This window comes from Tetrao urogallus (assembly GCF_951394365.1).
Source record: "Tetrao urogallus genome assembly, chromosome: 1".
NCBI lineage: Eukaryota > Metazoa > Chordata > Aves > Galliformes > Phasianidae > Tetrao > Tetrao urogallus.
The window spans coordinates 132,588,732-132,609,726 of NC_136813.1; the positions used below are offsets into that span (position 1 = coordinate 132,588,732).

At 41.3% G+C, this 20,995-nt stretch overlaps 1 protein-coding gene across 4 annotated transcripts in view; it reads left to right on the forward strand.

Annotated features, from left to right (window-relative positions):
- MICAL3 (microtubule associated monooxygenase, calponin and LIM domain containing 3) overlaps nt 1-14,904 on the forward strand; it is a gene marked incomplete at both ends in the record, with an annotated part of 99,530 nt that extends 84,626 nt beyond the window's left edge. For 2 of the 4 annotated variants that reach the window (XM_079537601.1, XM_079537602.1), the window contains 5 exons: nt 2,068-2,118; nt 11,257-11,322; nt 13,614-13,713; nt 14,562-14,635; nt 14,720-14,904. In XM_079537601.1, the coding sequence (XP_079393727.1) occupies nt 2,068-2,118; nt 11,257-11,322; nt 13,614-13,713; nt 14,562-14,635; nt 14,720-14,904 (476 nt within the window). The remainder of the gene's footprint in view (nt 1-2,067; nt 2,119-11,256; nt 11,323-13,613; nt 13,714-14,561; nt 14,636-14,719) is intronic. The other 2 variants (XM_079537603.1, XM_079537604.1) reach the window with 2 other exon arrangements.
- Between the last annotated feature and the right edge of the window lie 6,091 nt (nt 14,905-20,995).

Sequence of the window (20,995 nt, forward strand, 5' to 3'; positions counted from 1 at the left end):
AGAAGGATTGCAAGATGGGGCCGAAGTAATTGCTGTCCTCTAGAGGGCCACCAGTGTTAACTTGGAAATGATAAGGGCTCTGTAATGAGTCAGTTATTCAGCTTCCTTCCCTGTAGAGAGAGAACAAATCACTCACTGACTAAACATTTAAACAGGAAGTTTTGGAAGTGTTAGTAGTAGTTTCCTAGTCCTAGATATTTGAAAATCCTGATTGAATAAACAGTTTTGTATTTCGTAGTGATTCTTTTTCTTTTGTAGAAAGAGACAGACAAGACCATCTGAGTTACTTTCCAAGTCTCTTATCATCTTTCAGCATGTTCTCTGTTAGTCATCTTTCAATTTTTCTTTGTGTAGAGGTCTTTCATAAACTTAATTGTTCATGTCTCTGACCTCTTGACCTTTTCCCACCTTTATAGGAGTGTTTCTTTCATTAGACTGGTGAGAACAAAAAAAGATAGTCTGGGTAAGGATTTGTTTGCTTAGAATAATTTTGCTTTTATTTTCCATCCGTTTTGTTTTGGCCTTAGTAGGTGGTTTATACCAAGCAGAATAGTCACAGCAGTGTCCTGTGTGTTTACAGTTTAGATCCTAGCAATAGAGCAAACAGTTCAGTACTATTTCCAGAAGTGACAGTCCTTATCTGATTGTTGCCAGGCTGAAATATTCTGTATGATGATGCTAGCAGGTCACTGTCAACTTTAATTTTGACGAAGTAATTGCACCTTTCTCTATAAGTTCTTTTCTTCTTTTTTAATTTGGCTCAGCCTCAGGGAATGTGCAGCTGGCCTCCTTTCTTTGAAAAGCTGTGAATGCTCAGCCTAACATTTTGTTTCTGATTCAGAAAATAGTCTCACACATATGATTACTCAATTGCCTTAATTGTTCTCTCCTAATGTCTTTGAAGATCTCACCCTTTGGCAGTGGCTTTTGTAGCAAGAATGAATGATCTGAAATGGAAGTTCTATTTAAGGTGGCAAGTTTGTGGTATACAAGATGGGCCACGCTTTTGTCATTTGTATTTTTTTCTTCCCTTTTTAATTTTCTTTTGAATCATGGTATTTCACTGCCAAGGTGAAGTATGATAATGTCAGGAAAAAATTATCCCATTTTTCTTCAGCATCCCAGGAGACAGCTGGGATGGGCTCACTATTGAAGTAACACTGCTTTGTGTTATAGTGCATTCGCCTGTCTGGACATTATTAAGACTTTTCAATTATTACCTTGAAAAATATGTAAACTTGAAAATTTCTTGAACCTTTTTCTTCTTCTCCCTTGTTCTCCTTTAGCACAAACTTTGATAGTCATTTTTAAGATGTCTTGTACTGACAGTTTGATATTGAAAAATTTAAGAGCAACCTCTTGACATCAAGTGAATCATATGCAGTGAGAAACAGTGCTCTCAGTTCTCCCATGTCTCTTCCCCAAAGAATAATTATACAGTGCTAGACTCTATCAGCTGTGGACAGGCTTGTCTCTGTTTCACACCCTCTTATGTTCTTCTCTCACATAGGTACTGCATTAGCAGTAAAACCCTTTTTGCCACACTTCTGCGTTTGCCATTTGTGTCAGCACTCAGTGCCTTTCACTCGTGTTCTCTACACATCCTCCACACACTCACCTCCAAGAAGTCAATCCTTGTACCTTTCTTGCAGCTGACCTAAACAGTTAGGAAAACAACAAGAATAGCTCTGCTTTTCCCAGCAGGAACTGGGAAGACATCAGCGTCAAGTGCTGGTGCAGACTGAGAGAGTGAAGTGTCTGTGTAAACTTCTTGATTTTTCTCCATGGATATCCATGCCTGCCTGCTGGGAATTTTCTCCTCATCTTCCCAATATATTTTTGTGATACATATATGTGCGTGTGTACATATATGTATATAAACAAAGACGTAATTTTATATGTATTATATATATGTGCAAACGTACATAGATGCATGTTTCTTGTTGTTCTGTCTTTTTTGTTTCTGTCTGCCTGTATGTCTTTTTTTCTCATAGATTGCTTTGATTGTGTGGGGCTAGGGTGGGTATCTGACTCAATAACTCTGTCTTCACCGATTCCTTGTTATAGACTATTGGGGAGAGTCTTATTACAGTGACCTCATCGACTTGCATCTGGGTGGTATGTATAGCTGAACCTCTCGCTGACACTAACCCTGCTGACACTCCTTCCCACCCCTCCCTTCACCTACTTCTCCCATCCTTGGCTCACAATCAAGAAGAAACAGTCCTTGCACATGAACGGCAGAACCCCTTTTGCAGCTCAGGAAGAGGAAATCCTGGCATACTCCACAAGCCATGTGTAAAGCTCCTTCTTGTATTTTCTATATTGATAATTATTTCGGAATTTATATACAGTTCTCACTCCAGCCACCTTCCCTGCTAGAAGTGGCCATTCTGACTTTTGTTTCTCCTTTGCAAAGTCCATCCTAATCTTCAGGAAAATATATTAACACAAAGGGAACAGCAGATCTGACCAACTCCCAACAGCTACAGCACTCTAAAGGATTAGTTATGCCTTTGCCTCCCTTTTCTCCTTCTGAGGCTCTTTTGCTCTTTTCAAAGAGTGTTTTGATGTGCTCACAAGAAATGCATCCTCAAGGCACTTTGGAAGCAGTGGTAGATAACAGATTTCTTATTTCTTGGGTTGTCTTATTGTAGGACTAGAAAGAGAATCTACAAGTAGAGTTGCAGTCAGTTTTGGTGCAATCTACTGTTTCCAGTCACCTCCGATTGCACCATTGCACAGCTACTAAGCTTGAGATATTATTTTATTTTTTGTATCTCATTTAAGTGACAAACATACAAGAGTTTAGCTCTTTTTTTCCTTGCTTGATGATTATAATGTGATTGACACTCTGTACTGTGATTCTTCGGTTCTTTAATTAATGTTACTTTTAGCTCTTTTTTTCCTCACCTTACATTATAATGTGGTCATCAGTCTGCACTGTGGTTCTCCATTTCCTTAATTAATGCTACTTCCTGAATCCTGTAGTAGGCAGATAATTTCTGCTTTGTAAATGGTGCTTGTTTAACGTTTGTCCCTCTTGAAAATTAAAATTCCCTTTACTGATTTAGTTAATGTAAATCTATTCTCACAAAGTAAACAAATCTGTCAGTGGATCCAAGACAAGGCAAACCCTGCTAGGTTGCTTTGCCGTCTGAGAGTCTTTCATTTCATTTGTCATCAGAATATGAAGTTGCTTGATTAAACTGTGCTTTTGTTGAGGGGCCGCACTGCATCCAGCTCAGCAGGATGGAGGGTCCACGTGCTCCAGACCTGACCTAGGACAGATCCCTGGAGGTCTTCCCTCTAGTTTTATTGTTTTCTGCATTTGCACCTTCAGATGAAATCATGCCCAAGCTTTTAATTCTCATTTTTTTCTCCTCCTCCAAGGGAAGGCTAACCCACAAAATACCTGCTTGCAGCTCTTTGTTGGGATTTACTCAAAATTGCCTTGTTGTTTAAGAATAGCCAACTGGAATCAAGTTTCAAAATGGAAGACTTGTTTAAATTCTTATTAGACCTGATTTGTTGCCCAGTTGGGCCCCGCTGGTAATTTTGGTGAGATAGTCCTCCACAAACTATGAAGCTTCTTGCACTGCTCCGTCCCACCAGCGTTCTTTCCCAAGGTATCTTCTGCAGAGAAGCTTTGAAATCCTCTTCCTAGGTATGCCCAGACCCACGTGAACATGAAATGGGAGCTGTAAAAGGGTTGATGCTGAATTATCCCTAACAGATCCTTTTCCTTGTCTAATGCTACTTCCACTAGACCTTTCCCTCCTCCCCATCCTTCTCCCAATGCCTCATTAGAGACAGCAGTCCCATCAAAAGCACTGATGGTGGCTTTAAGAAAAGCAAAATAATCTTTACTTAAAGGGACACTGTCACTTAAAAATTACTGTGTTGCAGAAAATCTCAAATAATAAAAAAAGTGAATTTACGTTTAGTATCTTTTGCTTTTTCCATTTCTCTGAGCTGAAATTGTCACTCTAGAGTAGTTGTTTTTGGGCTTCTATTACAAACTGCTTTTATTTATGTGGCGACTTAGTCATTTGGACTCCAAGCAGAGACAATGTTGATATTAAAAAGAAAAAAAGGCACTTTAAAACATATCATTCTGCTCATGTCAAAAATACCTTTCCCTACAGAAACTTAAATAAAAAAAAAGCATTGGGCAGTATCCCTTTAAATGCACTGAGCCAGTAGAGCCTGCTGAGTATGTGGCTTTATAATTCAGTTTTGTTGCCTCTTTAATTTGCTTTTTATTTGCTTTGAGGGCTGCCAGAACACTTTTGCCAGAGGGGATACATTGCTGTGCTGATACTTGTCACTATTCAGCAGCTGATTTAAAGCTTGGCTCTCAAAGTAATGTGTCTGTGCAGGCTGCTGCATCTGGGTGGAGTGCTGTTAAACCCCGTGGGGCTGCGTGGTCCTGCTGAGCACTGTAAGCATTGTGGGTTAATTATTCTCCAGATAATTTGTGTCTCTGAGGCATGGGCATAGCTCTGAGTCATGATGTCAGAAGAACAATAAGCAGAAATACATTGCAGAGTTATCTGTAACTTGGTAATTATTTTCAAGTGATTAGGACATTACTTTAATCTGGATTTTCTTTGTATTAATAAGAGTTACGTTTCATTTAGCGGTTACAGGCTACACAACAACAACTTCTGCAAGGTGTGGTAACTCTTCATCTTCTGGTCAAGTTCCAGTTTACGGATTACGGCTTGCTACCCTGGCTACCCATGTTGCTCTACTCAGATTGCTCTACACTTTCTTCCTGTTCTAAAATACGTGTACTGTTGCTCTAAAGCAGATGTTTCATTTCAGGCTTCAGATGGTCACATTTCAATTCTGAGTAGTTTTTCCTATGTGTGTATATGCAGCTTTGTTAAAAGAACGTTACAAAAGTGGCTAAATCAACTGAAATTAAGGTTGTGTATTATGTTGAATTATCAACAGATTTATAACCTTTAGATCCACCGCTGAAAAATCTGCCACTTACCTTTAAGGAGTAACTGATAGCAACACTAGGAGGTCTTCTCTGTAGATCCTCATGGAGAGGAAATGGGACATGGTCAGTGGACTTCACAGGTGTTTGCTGGCAGCTGTGGAATGGTGAGACTTGAAAACATGGCTTCTGAGCCAGGAAAGATACAGTACTCTGGTGGATACACACTTTGTCCATTTTACTCACTTTCCAGGCAATCTTTGTCCTAATCCCATCGTTTTCCATCCAAAGCTCCTTACACCACTTCCATTTTCATTCTCAGTTTGTTTCTGCTTCTCAGGCATTTAATTTTAATCCCTATCTTTTTGACACAGGAATCCTAATGTTTGCCCTTCAGACCTCCTGTTCTTCCCCACTACTTGTTCCTGACCTTCTACCCCTTGTGTTCCCACTGACTCAGGCCACCAGATTCAATCCCTACCAATGACTTCATCACAAAATATTTGAGTTCTCCCTTTTCTACCATTATTCTTTCTCTGGATAACCCTAGGTGATACCTTCTTGAATCAGTCTAATTCCCTATTTTCCCCTCTCCTCTCTGCCTCTTCTTTAGCAGTTAGTGTTCTTAGTCTCCTTGCCCAATTAGTCTCAGCCTCAGATCTTCCTTTCCCACCAGTTCTTTGTCCCAGTTTAGCTCCCTGTCTGATTCTGGAAGACAACTTTGTTGTTCCCTCCATATTTAAATGGACGACTTCATTTTCCTTGCACCCAGCAGGGAATCACTGGGGGTGCAGCCCCACACTCCAGTCGTGCTTTCCTCTTGGTTGGAGTCAGGAAGAAGGCTGGTATGTTTGACAATGCTGATTTCAGACATTTGTTCTTTCTTGATAAGGTTCTGCTGAACATTGGATAAACAGGAAAAAAGAGATATTGTGTTTTTGAAAATTCCTCATAGTTTGAAGTACAGTGTCCCAGAATTCACTTTTTATTAGCTTATTTAAAATACTGGGCTCACTGCATTCTTCAAAGACCTGCAGATCTAATTCTAATTGCAGGACCAGAGTCTGATATACAAAAGTGGGAACAGTCCTACTCCTTCAAGAGGTTTGGAGTTGTAAGATAACATTACGTTTTCAGTCTGCAACTGCTTTTGAGACTGAAGCAAAACTGTAACGTCTTTTCTTTGCAGGAAAGGACATCTGATAAGCAGAACTTGTTAGGTGTAATGAGAGTACTTGCTAGGTACTGTAAGCAAACAATTGTCATTTACCTGCTTCTTTCTGGACACCGCTCACAGGTGCACACAGAAACAAAGACACTGCACTAGTTCTGGTTGCATTTTGAAGTGCCTTCAGGTCTGGTGGGATGCAGAAGACTTCTATGCAGTCATTTGCACGTTCTTCTCCAGCTATTACTTTTCCAGGTTTCTTTAGCTTCCCCACCTCAGTTTTTTTTCCCCGCTCTCTTCTGCTGGTTAAAAACAGTATTCAGTTTGCATGGCAATGCAGTGGTCCATGAGTTTTGCCCTGTTTTCTTAGAATGATTGTATTTCAGAGCACATTCTTATCGACATGGTTTTAGTAAACTGCTGTCGGACACCTCGAGCGATGTACTTATGGGATAGTTGTCAGAATCCTTTCCTTCAATTTTATAATGCCTATAATTGTGTGGCTGTTGCTCTGCAAGAGGTGGCTTTCAGTGTTCATGCTCGTTTACAACAATTTCACTAAATGCTTTATTTCTCAGCACTTCAGTTTCTTACCATGAACAATTTCTGAAAGATGGGAAAGCATATATTTCCTGTTACTACCACAGTTTGCCTGATCTCTGTTTAACTGATCTGTGTTATAAGTACTGAGATAAAATTTAGAGTTCTTCATCTGCTGTTAAGTGGCACATGGGAGTTGTTAGTAGAATAAGAATTTATAAAGTGTCATGCTCTTGGCTCATAAGGCCAAGTGCTAGCATAGCAGTGTGTAAGAATGGAAATTAGCCTCAGAGCTGGGTTTCCTACCCAGTGTTGCCATATGCTGATTTCCGAACTGCCCTGGTTAGTTCACAGATAGCCATACAGAAATTGAAGCCTTCTGGATGCAAATTTTGCGAAGAATGTGATCCCATTTGGTTTGTGGTACATCCGCTGAAGTAATTGTGAGTTGTGGAGACTCACCAATGCTCGGAAATTGTTGCAGCTCTCATATTGTAGCATTTCTGTAAACAAGGAATGGGGAGCTGTACCTTAAGGATAACAATATCTGTCACCCTAAACTTTCTGATTTGCTTTCCTCTTCACAATTGACCATTTTTACTACAGTCCAATACGAAGTAGTATTGTGTAGCTACAGCAGAACAGGAGAAAACCATTCTTAAGTACTGATGTTTAAACAACAGGAAAATAAAACGAAGACCAGAGTCCAGTGTAGCTTGTGCAACAAAGAACAACACAGAGTGAAAAGGAAGGAATGTCTTCATGGTTGCTATAAAATTTCTCTTCCTTGTTTTGGAGAGGCTTAGGAGCTCTGGCATTTATTCTTGGGTTAGCTCCTGACTTCCATCAATTCATGGTTGGACTGGATGTTCTTGGAGGTCTTTTCCAACCTTAGTGATTCTATGACAGCCAAGTCTGCGGTCTCTCAAGTGTGCTATGGCAAACAAGGTCTTTCTTGTCATGGCTGTATGAACTCCGAAAGATCTGGGGAGTGCTGTTTGCAGAGGCAAGATAATTCCAGTCAAATCATTGATGGGATGTGGCTGTCCTCCCGTGCACCCTTTTGAATTCCTCTGCTTGCCATCTGTTGCTTGAGGCTGCTGATCTCTGCTTTGAAGGTTTCACAGTGAAGTAGGCCTGGAACAAATGGCATTGGCGGGGCAGCACATAGCTAACAGTGCTGTGGATAAAGACCTGTGATGCCTGACCTAGCCTGTATTTCTTTTTTTTTTTTTTTTTTTGTGGTAGGGGACATGTGAACAGAATCATTATTTTCATTGTTGTTTTTTAATTTGCTTGAAAAGAAGATGTTTTTTTCCCATCTGTCCGTGACTCTGTGATCAGAAAAGTTGTCTTGCAGTGATGATCACGTTTTTAATTTAATGAGCACATGAGCTGGTGATTTCGCTAATTAGTAATGAGAAGGCTGTGATGTCTACTGTGGGTTTACTGATGGCTTTGAGGGAAGTAAGTAGACATACAAGGATTTACTGAGTGAGACGAGTGAGAAAGGCAAGGAAGATGAGACAGTGCGGACTTTTTATAGTACTCAGTGAGGTGCTCGGGCTCTTCTTGGGAGTGTGTTCACAGTGAGAACTTGTGCTGTTTAGCTGGCAGGAATGTGAGTGATCTGATGATACATTTGCTACCTACACATGTATCAATGTACATCAGTAAAACCTTTTCCATTCATCAGGTGATCTTCTTTTTTCTAGTTTTCTGTTTCTGAAACATTTAAGAGGCCTCTTCTTGACAAAGTTCATCTGAAAGGATAGTGAAATATGTGACGTGGAACACACCTCAATACTTGTTACTGTTGTTGAAAAATCTTCATCTTTTCAGGAAATACAATAAAATATTTTTCCTCTCAAAACCAGAAAGTTCCCATTTCAGTCTGCTTACAGCATCTGTACCACCTGCACTGATACTTACGTTAGCAGGTTTGGGGAGGCAGTTTTCATAATTGTCACCTTAGAGAAAATTGTAAAAGTACGCTTAAAATTCCACTACATTATATGTTTTGCAACACTTGCGAGTTTGGATTATACCACATTCTAGGGCTTAATAATTGGTGCAGTTTTCACAGCTTTAGAGAACAAGAAGAGGTAAGTTTCAGGCTGCACTTCATTCTGCCCTTGCTGTTTAGGACCTCCAGGAAATAGGGAGCACTTCAAAGACTTGTTAACCATCATGGCTTGTTAATCATCATAGATTGATGGAAGTTGTTTCCAGAGCAACTGTAACAATTGTGTCACCTGTGTTCACTAATGCAACTGTAATTTGCAACGGGAATAATTGGAAAATATCTTAATAGTGCAGGTTATATTCATTACCTTAATGAAGAGCAATATTAATATTTCCAGTAGCAACAGTATAGATAGTATAGACTTTGTAACTCCATTCGAGGACACATTATTCTTAGACAGGAGTGGAGAGGATTATATTTCTGTTAAAAAATAGGACAACTAAGGCCAAAGGAAGAAAACATGATGTGGAGAGGTGTCTGCACTATTGTCTTCTGCTGTGTAAGATCTATGGCTTTTCATTACAGACCAAAGGTGGTATCTCTTCCTAGGATGTGACACTTTGCTTACTGATGACAAAAGTTAATAGTTTGTGGCCATTGTTGCAATGAGCTGAATGGCATTTTCAATACCAGGTATTTATTTTAAGATCAAATGTGGCAAATTCGGAATTCCTCACCAAATCTGTAACTCCATAGTTAGAAATTCAGAAACTGTGCATAAGTCAGCAATATCACCCTACCCCCTAAAATTCTGAATGAAATCTCAAACCCTGAGAAATTGAAGTGGATTCTTCCACATAGTTAAATATCCATTTCCTGATCCCAAAAAGAACTGGTAGGCCATCAACTAGAGTATAAGAGCTTATATGGTGAAAGAGTGACGTTGGTAGGATGAAGGTAGGATGTGAAACAAAAAATGTAATGGGCATAACGCACTACATGCTCTACTTTCTATGGAAGCTTCCTCACAGAGGACAGCCAGTATGTTTCATTGTTTTGGGGACTTGTTTTTGCTTTTGTAACCTAAATCTGTGAAATGCAAATCACAGGAAAAGCAGCCCTAGCATTTTTCAGTTTTCATTTTAAGTGAAGAAGCTGGAAGACCGAATAACTAGAATTAAAGTTCTGGTACTGTCAACTTATGTTGGTATGGTGCTTTATCTGTAACTGTCATGTGGCCAACTGTGGAACCTCTCCTAGTGTTGCCCCTTCCTGCCCCCAGTGCAGAGGTTTCTTCCTGTCTGAGAAAGCCTTGCTGCTCAGACACAGGCTTTGAAGCTGATGTGCTCTTCCTCTCACTCCAGTGCGTCCTCCATGTGCTGTTCTAGTTCTGTGATGGTCCCTTCTAAAGCTCTCCCAGATTGCTGCTAGTCTAAAGTTATGTAAAGCTGTCTCCAAACCGTATGTATCAAACTGCTGGCTTCTCCACTTTACAAGTTACTCTTACCATATTATTGTTCTGGAGCTTCCTTTTCCCAAGTAGGAATGCCTCCCATTTGTAAATGAGGTTCTTCATTGAGAAGTGTTTTAGTTTGCTGGCTTTGATATTTCAGGCTCATCACCTCCTTAGTGCATTTGTTGTCCTGTAACTACTAAAGTGGTACCAGTTATTTTCTACTATTTATCTCTGCAACGTTAAGTACAGCTGAAGAGGAGATTGTAAGTGTTGAAGCAGCTGAACCATTGTAGAGATGAGAAATGTTTGTCCTTCATTGAGTGACTGTGACGATGGAAAATATTCAGTAAGTCACTGATGTTAACAGGACTTGTAAGCTTTGTGAAATGAGAATGTCAAGGGACAGCTTTAAATTCACCATTTTATCTATGCAATGCCCTTAGGTGATCACTCCCACCACAGAAACTGACATGAATCATTCTTTTATCCACAAAAAGCTGATTCTCCTCTAAGCACCCAACCCAGTACATGTACTCACCATGCTTGACACGGCAGATCCTGGCAGATGGGTTCCACATGAATCAGATTCTTCCTGTGATGTTCCCTACCTGAAGGAATTATTTTCCATTTAAAAGGATACTTTTTCCATCAGTGGATGCTGCCACGGTGATAAGAGCATGGTCTGATAAAGCCATAAGGTGGGCTCGCTGTTTACAGCTGGAGTCTTATGCATGCAGGCGAGACTTTTTGTAACCCTGCTTGAAATTTGAGATTTATCAGCAGGAGTTAAATATTTATTTCTGCTCCTCCTGACATCTTGTTCACAAACTTTTCAGTTAAAGACCATGTGATTGGAAATTTATGTTAGGAAAAAGTCAGCAATAACCTCTTGTCTAGGAATTGTATAGCTCAGTAAGAGTTCACTGATACTCGGCCTACCTCTTATCTGTTATCTGTGCTTGCTAGAGACATTATTCATCTGTAGACTGTTCCCTTGTTTCTGTTCCTCCATTTCTTGTATTTTTTCTTTTCTTCTTGTGTTTCCTTTCTTTCTCACTCTTACGCTTTTTGTCCTTTGCTTGTCTTTTATTTCATCCCTTTCCTCTCTTCCGTTCCACTTCCAACTTCCTTTTCCTCTCCTGCCTCTTCCTCTTCCTCGTTTGGTCCTATTGAAGTTGAGCCCAATGGCGGGACACCACGTCGTAGACCTCTCTCCTTCTGCCCTTGCTGTGCCCACGAAGGTAACGTAACCTCACATGCTCCCTGTTCTCCTTGACCGCAGCTGGGTTGTCACAGCAGCACTAGTCAGCTAGTGACCACAGGGTCCCCAGCCTTTTCTTATTGTTTCCCCAAACCATCCTTCTCAGTAGCAACCTGGTAATCAGCTTTGTGGGCCTATGACAAGTTACTAAAGGTACAGTATCCCTTTTGTTAGACCCAGCTGTGCTGTGGCGGGCATGGTGGAGCGGTGGTGGGAGCAGTAACATCACACTCAAAAGTTTCTGTTTGCATTTGGTGGCTTTGATTTCTCCATTCCTCCTGAGAGGTGTTTGGAAGGTGGGGTAAGGGAAGAAAATTTGCTTCCTTAAATTGCCTTTTAATTAATTTACATGGATTAAAGGAATACTGTGTCTTTTTAAAGGACTGGTTTGCAAAACATCCGTGAAGTTTAAAATTAAGCAAACCTTAAGTTAGACTAGTTTTCCCTCATCTGTCTTGCTGAGTGAGTTCTTTAACTGTCTCAAATGGAGTTTGCCATAGAGTTTCCATTGCCAAGGCATGGGGGAAGGGTGCTGTTTGTGTGTTCATGGTGTAATTTTGCTAACCACTTACTTTGCTTTCCATGGTGCTCTCTCATACCAGTTGTCAGTGCTCTCTCTCCAATCCTACCATTCTTCCTCTTCTCATTGGCTGTTTAAAAATACTTAATATATTCCATAGGTCAGTAGTGCTGTGTTTTTGGCTTTTTCTTAGAGGCATTTGTTTTCTGTACATCCTGACATTGGAAGGGACAGGGAGACTTCCCAGTGCTTTCATGCGCCACTGCACTGGACATCTGCATGTTCCGTCTCCCTCTCCTGCCGCCATATGGGCATATTGTGCAGAGATGCTCAGAAAGGAATGCTTGGAAATGAGCAACACACTGATACCAAGCCCAGAGAACTGGAGGCTGTTAGGGTTGTGCAGCTGGGTCTGGTATTTCCCAAGGGTTTGCTCTGTCAATTTTTCAAAGGCAGATGTTCTCAGACTAAGTTGCAGTTCAATGGAATTGTAGGTCTGTTTTTACTTCTCTCCAGCACAGCAATTCTCTGAGATCAGAAGGTTGAAGTCAGGTCACAGACCTGACCATTAATAGTCACTACCGTGATATTCGTGTAGTCTTTCCTAGAGTTTAAATAGCAAACTTGCTGCATGATTATTTTTGGAATCAAAATGACTAGTTAATAGGTTTTGCTCTTGGTGTAGATAGTATGTAGCCTTGATAACAAACTTAGGGCTGTTAGTTACTTTGGAATGCCAACCATACATGTCAGGAAGTGCTGTAGGGCTCAGGAAGTGCTGTAGGGCTCACTTTGAGACCTTACTCTTGCCTCCGTTTCTGTGCAGGTAGGTGAGTTGCCAAGGTTCTTGATGGTGTTGGGTAAGAATCAAGGCACTCATCTGCAGATAATTCAATGTGAATTCAGTGGCCCAAAACAAGGGACTGCCAGGAGGAGCTTTCCTGGTAAGCTCTTGTGTTTGGTAAAAATCTACAAAAGGCTTTGGGAACAGAATTCTGCAATTTATTCTAGGTAACTTCTGACAGATGTGAGATTGATCAGTGTTCTCCTGCATCAATTTATGAATTGGTTTAAAAAAATAAATACCAACCAAGAAATACCATGGCCCAAGATTTTTTTGCTTCCATTTTCACATTAGCAAATGTGTCTGGGGGTTCTCTCTTTCCTTCTGGTGCTGATGTGCGATACAGCAGAAGTAGTTTCTGTGCTTACTGCGCACAGGGGATCGTCAGGGTGGATAGATGCATGTGGCTAGGAGGAGCAGTCAAAAACACTCATTTAGCTATTGAAAAAAGATGAGATGTTACTTTCTGTCAGTAAAATAAATGATTGAGGATGTGCAGTTGAAGAAAATAAGACGTAGAGTGGCAACTGAATCTCTTTCTGATGAGCACACACTTAAGTAGCTGGCATTAGGAACTATAAAGCTCTTCTAATGAAAGGAAAAGTGAAATACAGAAGTGTGGGCTTTCTGCAGTAAATGTGAGGAAGAAACAAGCAATCACAAGAAAATCAGAAAGCAAAAAATAATAATAAAAATCAGACTCCAAAGACAAGAGAATCCTTTTGGAGATGACTTCCACTCTTTTGTGTGCTCTAGGCAAACTGAATGGACCCGGCTTGGGAGTGCTCTGGCAGCATCTTGCTCGGCTTTCTTTGCACATTTTGCCCCATTGTTGTTTTTGCCATTTGGGCTTGTAAGGATTGTGTGGCATTTTGCCACACAGTCTTACCAAGTTTCTTCTTTGCAGGCATGGGAAAGAAGGATGATCCCAAGCTGATGCAAGAATGGTTCAAGCTGGTGCAAGAGAAGAATGCCTTGGTTCGCTATGAGTCTGAACTGATGATCTTGTAAGTCAGTGTGCAAACTTCAAAAGAGGGAATATTTTATAAACAGCGGTGGAAGATCTGCCAGTACCGTTTTCCCTACAGTGCTGAAGATCAGCAGTCATACAGTTTGATTCTTGGCTGAAATAGGGATCAGACTTTCAGAAGAGTACAAGAACTATTTGCACGTGTGCAGTAAGGATATTTGTTCAGTTCTGCGTCCTTTCCAAGCTGTTCTTGGATAAAACACAGCACATTACTGAGTGATGAAGAAATGATGAATGGCTTCTAAGTGTAGCCAAACTGCTTAATTCTGTTACCTTTGTCATATGGCCCCTCTTCTCTGCCTGCAGTGGGACTCCAGTGCTTCTCGTTTGAGCTCATGTGACAGATTTTTTCCTGTAAAAAATCCGTGAGCTTTCTTAGTCCCCGTGGTGCAAATTCACAGGAATTAGTTTCTGAGTACAGCAGCTGACCTGAGCAGTGTGTAAGCTTGGTGTCTTTTGGTGCCTTTGTCAGAAAAGCCCCAAGATGTTGTCTGCATTGGAATCTGAAATGGCAATGCCCTGGCATGACCTGAGTTGTTAAGTAATTTGTTCTTAGAGTGGCAAATAGCAGATAACGTTGAGGTAAGGTATGATTTTACAGTGATTGCAGCTTTGTTTGTTCCCAGTGTTTCACACAGTTTTAGATTTAATCTTTAAAAATCTAGTTCTATACATCAGTTATCTCTAAAGTTGTTCTAAAATAGATTGATAAAATGCATAGCAGATATCTAGAGGGGGGGAAGAAATTGAGAACGGATATGGAGCAATTGTACAGAGTATTTGATTACATCCAGAACTTGAACTCCTGGTGTGTTTTCCTTCCAGCGCACGGGAGCTAGAACTGGAAGACAGGCAGAGTCGATTACAACAGGAACTCCGGGAGAGGATGGCAGTGGAAGGTGAGAGCAATAAATACTACCTCGTAGTTTGTATGTGCGTATTTCTAGTCTTGGGTGTGCTAACAGTTTTTGACATCTCTGTAGATCATCTAAAGACAGATGAGGAGCTCTCAGAGGAGAAGAGGATCCTGAATGAGATGCTAGAAGTAGTAGAGCAGAGAGATTCTCTCGTGGCTCTCCTTGAGGAGCAACGGCTTCGAGAAAAAGAGGAAGACAAGGACCTGGAGGCAGTCATGCTTTCCAAAGGATTTAGCTTGAACTGGTCCTGAGCTCAATACATTTACCTCTGCTGGTTTGCGTTCTCCAGTTGGCTTACCCTGAGTTCGCCAGAATTACATGGATAGGAAGATGTTGAAGGGGAAATCTCCGAAGGGCCCGACAGCATGCAGCGATTTGGTTTGAAGCACTCAGAAGCCTTTTGATAAGTGTGTTGGCTCCAGAAGCTTAAGTTTTACATGTCTGCAAGCCATGTTGAAGATAACGAGTGGAGCCTGTGGAGTCTCCTTGAAGTTCAGTACAATTGACTGCATTTTATTTTTTGTTTGGTAGCAGGGAGAGGAATAATCCATGTGTGGGGAAGGAGGTTAAGGGAAGAAGTACCTTAACTAATCTGGATTTATGGCAGTCCATTCCTTTCCCATTTTTACTACAACAGTCCTAATAAAAGGAAGGGAAGTAACAACCCTCTTGGGAAAACCACAGCAGCTTGTAGCAACCTGTTTGATGGAATCAGCTATCCAGGAGAGCTCCAGAAGCCCAGGGCAGCACCTTCTTTGTTTTAGTCTTCCTCCCCACCAAAGAAACTTACAGTTGGTCATTATGCATGGATATGAAGAAATGAGACAGAGAAGACACTACTAGTTATGCGTGATGGAACTCTCTGCCTCACGGTTTGTAAAGAGATTTGGGCATCAGAAGACTCACTCCCTATCACAGTCTCCTAAGGCTTTATTGTTGGGGAAAAAGGGGAGAAGAAGAGACGGAAAATGCCCTTCTGCTTTGCTACACACTGGAGAGACAGCTGCTGCTGGCCTTTATCTTCTTGGCCACAGCTCAGAGGCTGATGGGCTTCTTCGTTCTGTTTTTACTGCGACTGTTTTGACACTGGAAAAACTGACTGTGGGACAGTGTTGAGTGTGCGCTGGGGCAGGGGTGTTACCAAGCAGCATTCCCTGGCTGTTCAGCTCCTAAAAGGGAGAAGCCCGTAAGTGACTGAAACCACCATTAAGACTTTTCAGTGTTTTTATTTTTTCCTCTATATTTTGTTTTTGCACATTGGAAACGAAGCTTAAGACCTGCCTGGGCCCTCAGTCACTTTGACCCTTTTATGTCGATTAACTTATTTTTTTAATACTTGAAAGAAAATTCATTTTTGTATCTTTTAGGAAAAAAAAAAAATATGGATGAATGATAGGTGTGTGTGCCTGCTGCATCCTACAACTTCCACTTCTAAATTACTGGACGTTGTTACCTGTGGCTATTTATTAGTGTTTTTATAATGTTACACATATTCGAGGGGGACTGGGGGAGTGTTTTAACTCTATTAGAGGAAGACACTACTGCAGATTGGTCCCTCTTTCAGAGCAAGGGCAGTCTTTATGGACCCCATGGACGCATCCTGCCCTAGCAAGATTTCCTTTATGATAAAATCCTGCACACTTGTGGAGTTGTAAGAATCTATTTTGTGTTCCTAGCGTACTTTCCTTCTGCGTCCCAAAAATCCCTCTGTTGGACTAATAAACCTATAATTTATTTAAATTTAAAATTTTTATAATGAGAAAGCCAAAAATGTAAGGCAGAAATATCCCATATGTCCCTTTCTCACTGAAAGAGGGACCTTCATACTCCTGAGATACAGCTAGAGGGACTTTCATGAAAACAAAAATAGCACATTTCCTGCTACTTCCTGTTGGAAGAAGCTCCTTTTGGCTCAGCTGGTGAAGCTGCTGCTTTTAAGCTAAGAGGGTACTCATTATAATTGTGTGTTAAGTAATGCGCAGGTCATGCACTTAGCAATTCAGCACCATCCACTGTTTGACAGATTCAGGAGCATGCTACATCCTTAACTTGTTGCACAGAGCTGCAATAGCACTGTGTGTTGGGTCTGTGTCCCATCCTTAACGTAATGTGTTAAGAAGTTGTTTTTAATTCGTTTTTGTTTTTCCCCTTGAGTTGTTGCCTATTTTCTTTTCACGTTAAGGAAATACTAAGCCTGCTCTCCAGTGTCTTTGGAAAGGTGTTCCATTCCCAAGCATATTCATACAGCATGGTGGCTCTTTCAGCTTGAACATACACTGTTGGTGCAAGATGCCCAAGCAGGGCTGAACATCCTTTAATTCTTTGCCCCAGGGTAAATGTTAACATGGTTTACTGCTGCTGACTCTCTGCGTCCTTCAAAGAGGCCAGCTGTCTATAACCTGAGGTCACCTCTGATGGATGAACATATGCTGAGGAAGAATGCGTAGGATGCTGTCCAAGGTCTGTGAGCAGGGCTGATTGCTAACTACGGAAACTTGTTTTTTATACTTCAGGAGTTTCCTCTTTTCCCCTCCTTACCATTGTCATTTAAGGCATTGCAAATTAAACACATGCTGTGAAACAAAGCAGGTAGGCAGCTTCAGTGCTACTTACTAACTATGCATGTTAGAAAGTCATACCCCTATACCAACCTCACTGGACAAAATTCTTGAGGAGTGTTGGCCTGCTAAGAGGATTCGGTTAGCAGAGTACTCCCTATTTGCCAGGGCAGAGGCCAGCTGTGGAGTCAAACTGGTGGTGGTAATAGGTTACATAGTCTGCATGAGGGGCCAGTGGAACCTGCAGAGGAGAGGAGAGAGAACCTCAGTAATTTCCAGTAAACTGTCCTGCGCAGAGAATCAGCCTCAGTCCCTTCTGTAGCGTATGGACCATATTTAACTTTTAACAAAAGATCACTGAATGTGAGCTGTATGAAGAAGACATAGCAGGTTAGTACCTATCCCTTTTCATGCTGGGGGACGTGGGCCAGATTTTTTCACTGCCTGAGTCTATCACTTGAGGGTGTAATGCCCTACTGCAGGGGAAAAATGCATATCCTACAACTGAACTCTCTGAGTTGTGCTGAAGTCCTCCAGCACTCAGAATGAAAGTGGAGACCTAACATCGCACACACAGTCAATTGAAAGTACATGAAAGGAAACCTTAAAAGGCCTTTTTATATCAAATGGTTTTAAAAGGCACAACTTGTATTTGCTGTTCAGTTGCACTTTAAGAATATAACTTACATACCAGATACTGGGTTTTTTTACTGTCTGAATATTTTTAATTCAAACTTTGTATTTTTAAAGCTAAAGAAGGCTCTTGTGACCACAAGATCCCTTATTTGTATCAGAATCCAAGTAGGATGTTCTAGCTCCTTGTGCTATCCAGGTGCAAAGCAGCACATGTCTCAGCCATGTGTATTCAATGACGTGTGTCCGTCAAGCACATGAAGGAAGTGAGAAGGCCCTCAGCTTCTGAGAATTAGGCATGCAAAGGTATCTGCTTGTATGCCCCTATGTGACAGTCCCCGTACCAGGGGCTGGCTCCTTCCTCCGTGTCGTGGGAGGAGCACAGAGCTCAGAACCTAACCCACCTTTGTTTCCAAATGGGCACACTGAGGATGTGGCGAGCGCTTCAGTCCCCTAAGGGGAAAGGAGGAGGTGATATCACCTCCTGGAAACACCCAGGAAGCAAGTAGGGATGGGGGAATGAAGACTGCCAAAACACCCGATCTGCTGTTTTCACAGTACAAATACTTTTTTTTTGTTTTTCAACTGTTCTGTTCCTTTTACTGTGTTTTCATTTAAGCTCACAAATGGCTGTAAGATCCTGAGCTTCAGAGAACTATGCATGGGGAGATGACAAGAGCATCTTTCAGCTCCAACTTCCAGACATGCTCCTTTTTTTTTTTTTTTTTTTTTCAGCTAACCAAAACCCCATGGTCTCGCTAGGGCATGATACAAACTGCGTCGCTGAACATATTTTCAAGCAAACTACAAGTTTTGAAAGTCTGTGCTACTCTCTGTCTCTGCATTTTATGTAAATATTTGTTTATATGTAAAGACACCAGTGGATCCATGGGTTACCCCTGCGGTCAAAAACCTGAGTTTGTGCAATGCCTAGGCCTCTGTTAGAACACGGTGCTTGCATAGAGCTAGTCACCACATTTGTGTGCACTCTGGTGGTTTTTAATATTTTTATACATCCTAATCCTGAACATTATGAAGTATTATAAGTGGTCTAGACTGCATGATCTAGAGCAGCCAGCATTTCTATTTTCTTAGCAGCTGTTCCTAAAATTTTCACAGCTACACCTTGTTTGGTTAACATTCTTTTAAAATGAGTTTTCAATTAAACGTTTACACCAAGCGCCAGCGGACTAGAAAGGTGTTGCATTATAAAATCTCCTGAGTACAAACTGAAAAGCCACAGCATGGCTGTATGGGAATTTAAATCATCACTGTCTGCAATAAAGAGAACTCTAAAGCATACTAATAACCAGCTTGTACATAGTTGGCGGAGAGAGATCGCCTGCTCTTGACTGTTGCAAAGTAACAGAGATTAGAAGCTTTCCAAATGCCTCCGCTTTTGGATTGCTCACAATACTGCTATAGACAGGGTGGCAGGCAGATGAGGATGTCATTGAAAGTAGGTGTGGAGGATGCCAAGTTCTGATGGCATTGCAGTAATTTAAATATTCTCTGTATCTGCGTGTGCATGCGTGCGTGTGTGTGAAGTCTGTTCCAGGTGAAGGGATATGCCTTGGCATCTTCCCTTTTGAATGAGAGTGATCTCTGATACTCAGATTGTTCAAGGCTTTTGTGGTTGGCATGTATGGAGTGTTAACAGAAAAGCGTATATACCCAACTTGTTAAACAACAACAAAAAACACCAAAACTGTTCCAGCCTCTTTTCTGTTTGATTGTTTTATCATTTGTTTTTATGCACACTTGCTTCATTGGTGTTGAGATTTTAGCACCTCAGATGGCCAACTGAACTAAAAGAAAAAAAAAAGAAAAAAAATAAAGTCATTAATTATTTTTTCTTTTTGTTCGTGGAATTACCGTTTGTTTCCATGCATCCACTCCCACAGCTGATGAGGAAGCCAAGAGCTGAAGGAAGGTGATCTTGAGATAAAAGGCCAAGTGTTCCAGGGCTCCACTTCAGCTTTTTTTTTTTGTTATTCTTGGAACAGTTTGAGTCCATCTGAATTGTCTGAAATAAAAACAAAATCGATCTTAATACAGCCCCAATATATAATACACCTTTCTCCAATTTTACATTGCTTCTTCTGTGACAATAAACACCAAAAAGGGGCGAAGGTGATGGTAAGAACTAGAATTTGGTTTCTGTAGTTGTAGTTCACTTCCTTAGCATATGTAGTACTTGCATGAACCCTGGCACAGTTGGGCTTAGTACAACAAGGACTGACATCAGCACCTCTCCATTGACTTTCCACATTGTTTTAAGCCTCTGCTACTGCACGCCTGCATTTCATCTGCAGTGTGGCAGCTTAGGAAGGTTAGCTAAGATATATTATCTGCAGCTCCAGAGCAGCGTCTGTCAGCAGACTGGAAGGATTCAGACGTTAAACCTCACCAACTTACATGTCAAGAAAAAGCTGTCACATTTGAGCATCTCCTGTTGGAAAAGGACAAATGTTCAGCTCAAGTGCTTGGTGTTGTGTCCTGTAAACTTCAGGAACTTGAAGCCCAGAGGAATTGTATCCAGTCAGCAGCACTGCTGTCATCAAGTATGTGAAGCACATCATAAGACTCGATGTGCCATTTGTTCAAGAGGCAGAGAACACACAGGATGTTGAGGGAAATCCCAGCTGGGGAAAACCGTAACGATGAATCTTACTTGCCAGCCAGCTCAACCATCATCAAAACAAAGGAAAAACTCTGGTGTTTGTAAAGTGATTTTTTTAAAGCAGACCTACTATGGCCACAGAAGGGGATGCTGGGCTTTGGGCTTTCCTCTTTGGCTGGGTGTCAGGTTGTGCGGAAGGGTGGCAGGAGTGAGAAACTGTGCTTCGTTCCAGCAGCTTGGTTCTCTGGGGACACACCAAACCTGACAGTTCTCATGTCATTTCTTTTATCTTTTGCTTTCGAAAATAATGCAGCTATCTGAAAGGGATCACTGGTGTCAGAAGGTCGTAATTACTGCTAGTCTCGGTGCCAAAAGAGTGGCTATATAGCAAGTGACAACTGGACCCCAGGACACATGAGACTCCCCCTTATATTTAAGGAAGTCAGCCTTGAGACACTTCAACTGCCTTTTTAATTACCCTGTAGACTCAGGGGATTCCTCTCAGTCTGTGCACATCAAGCACCCTTG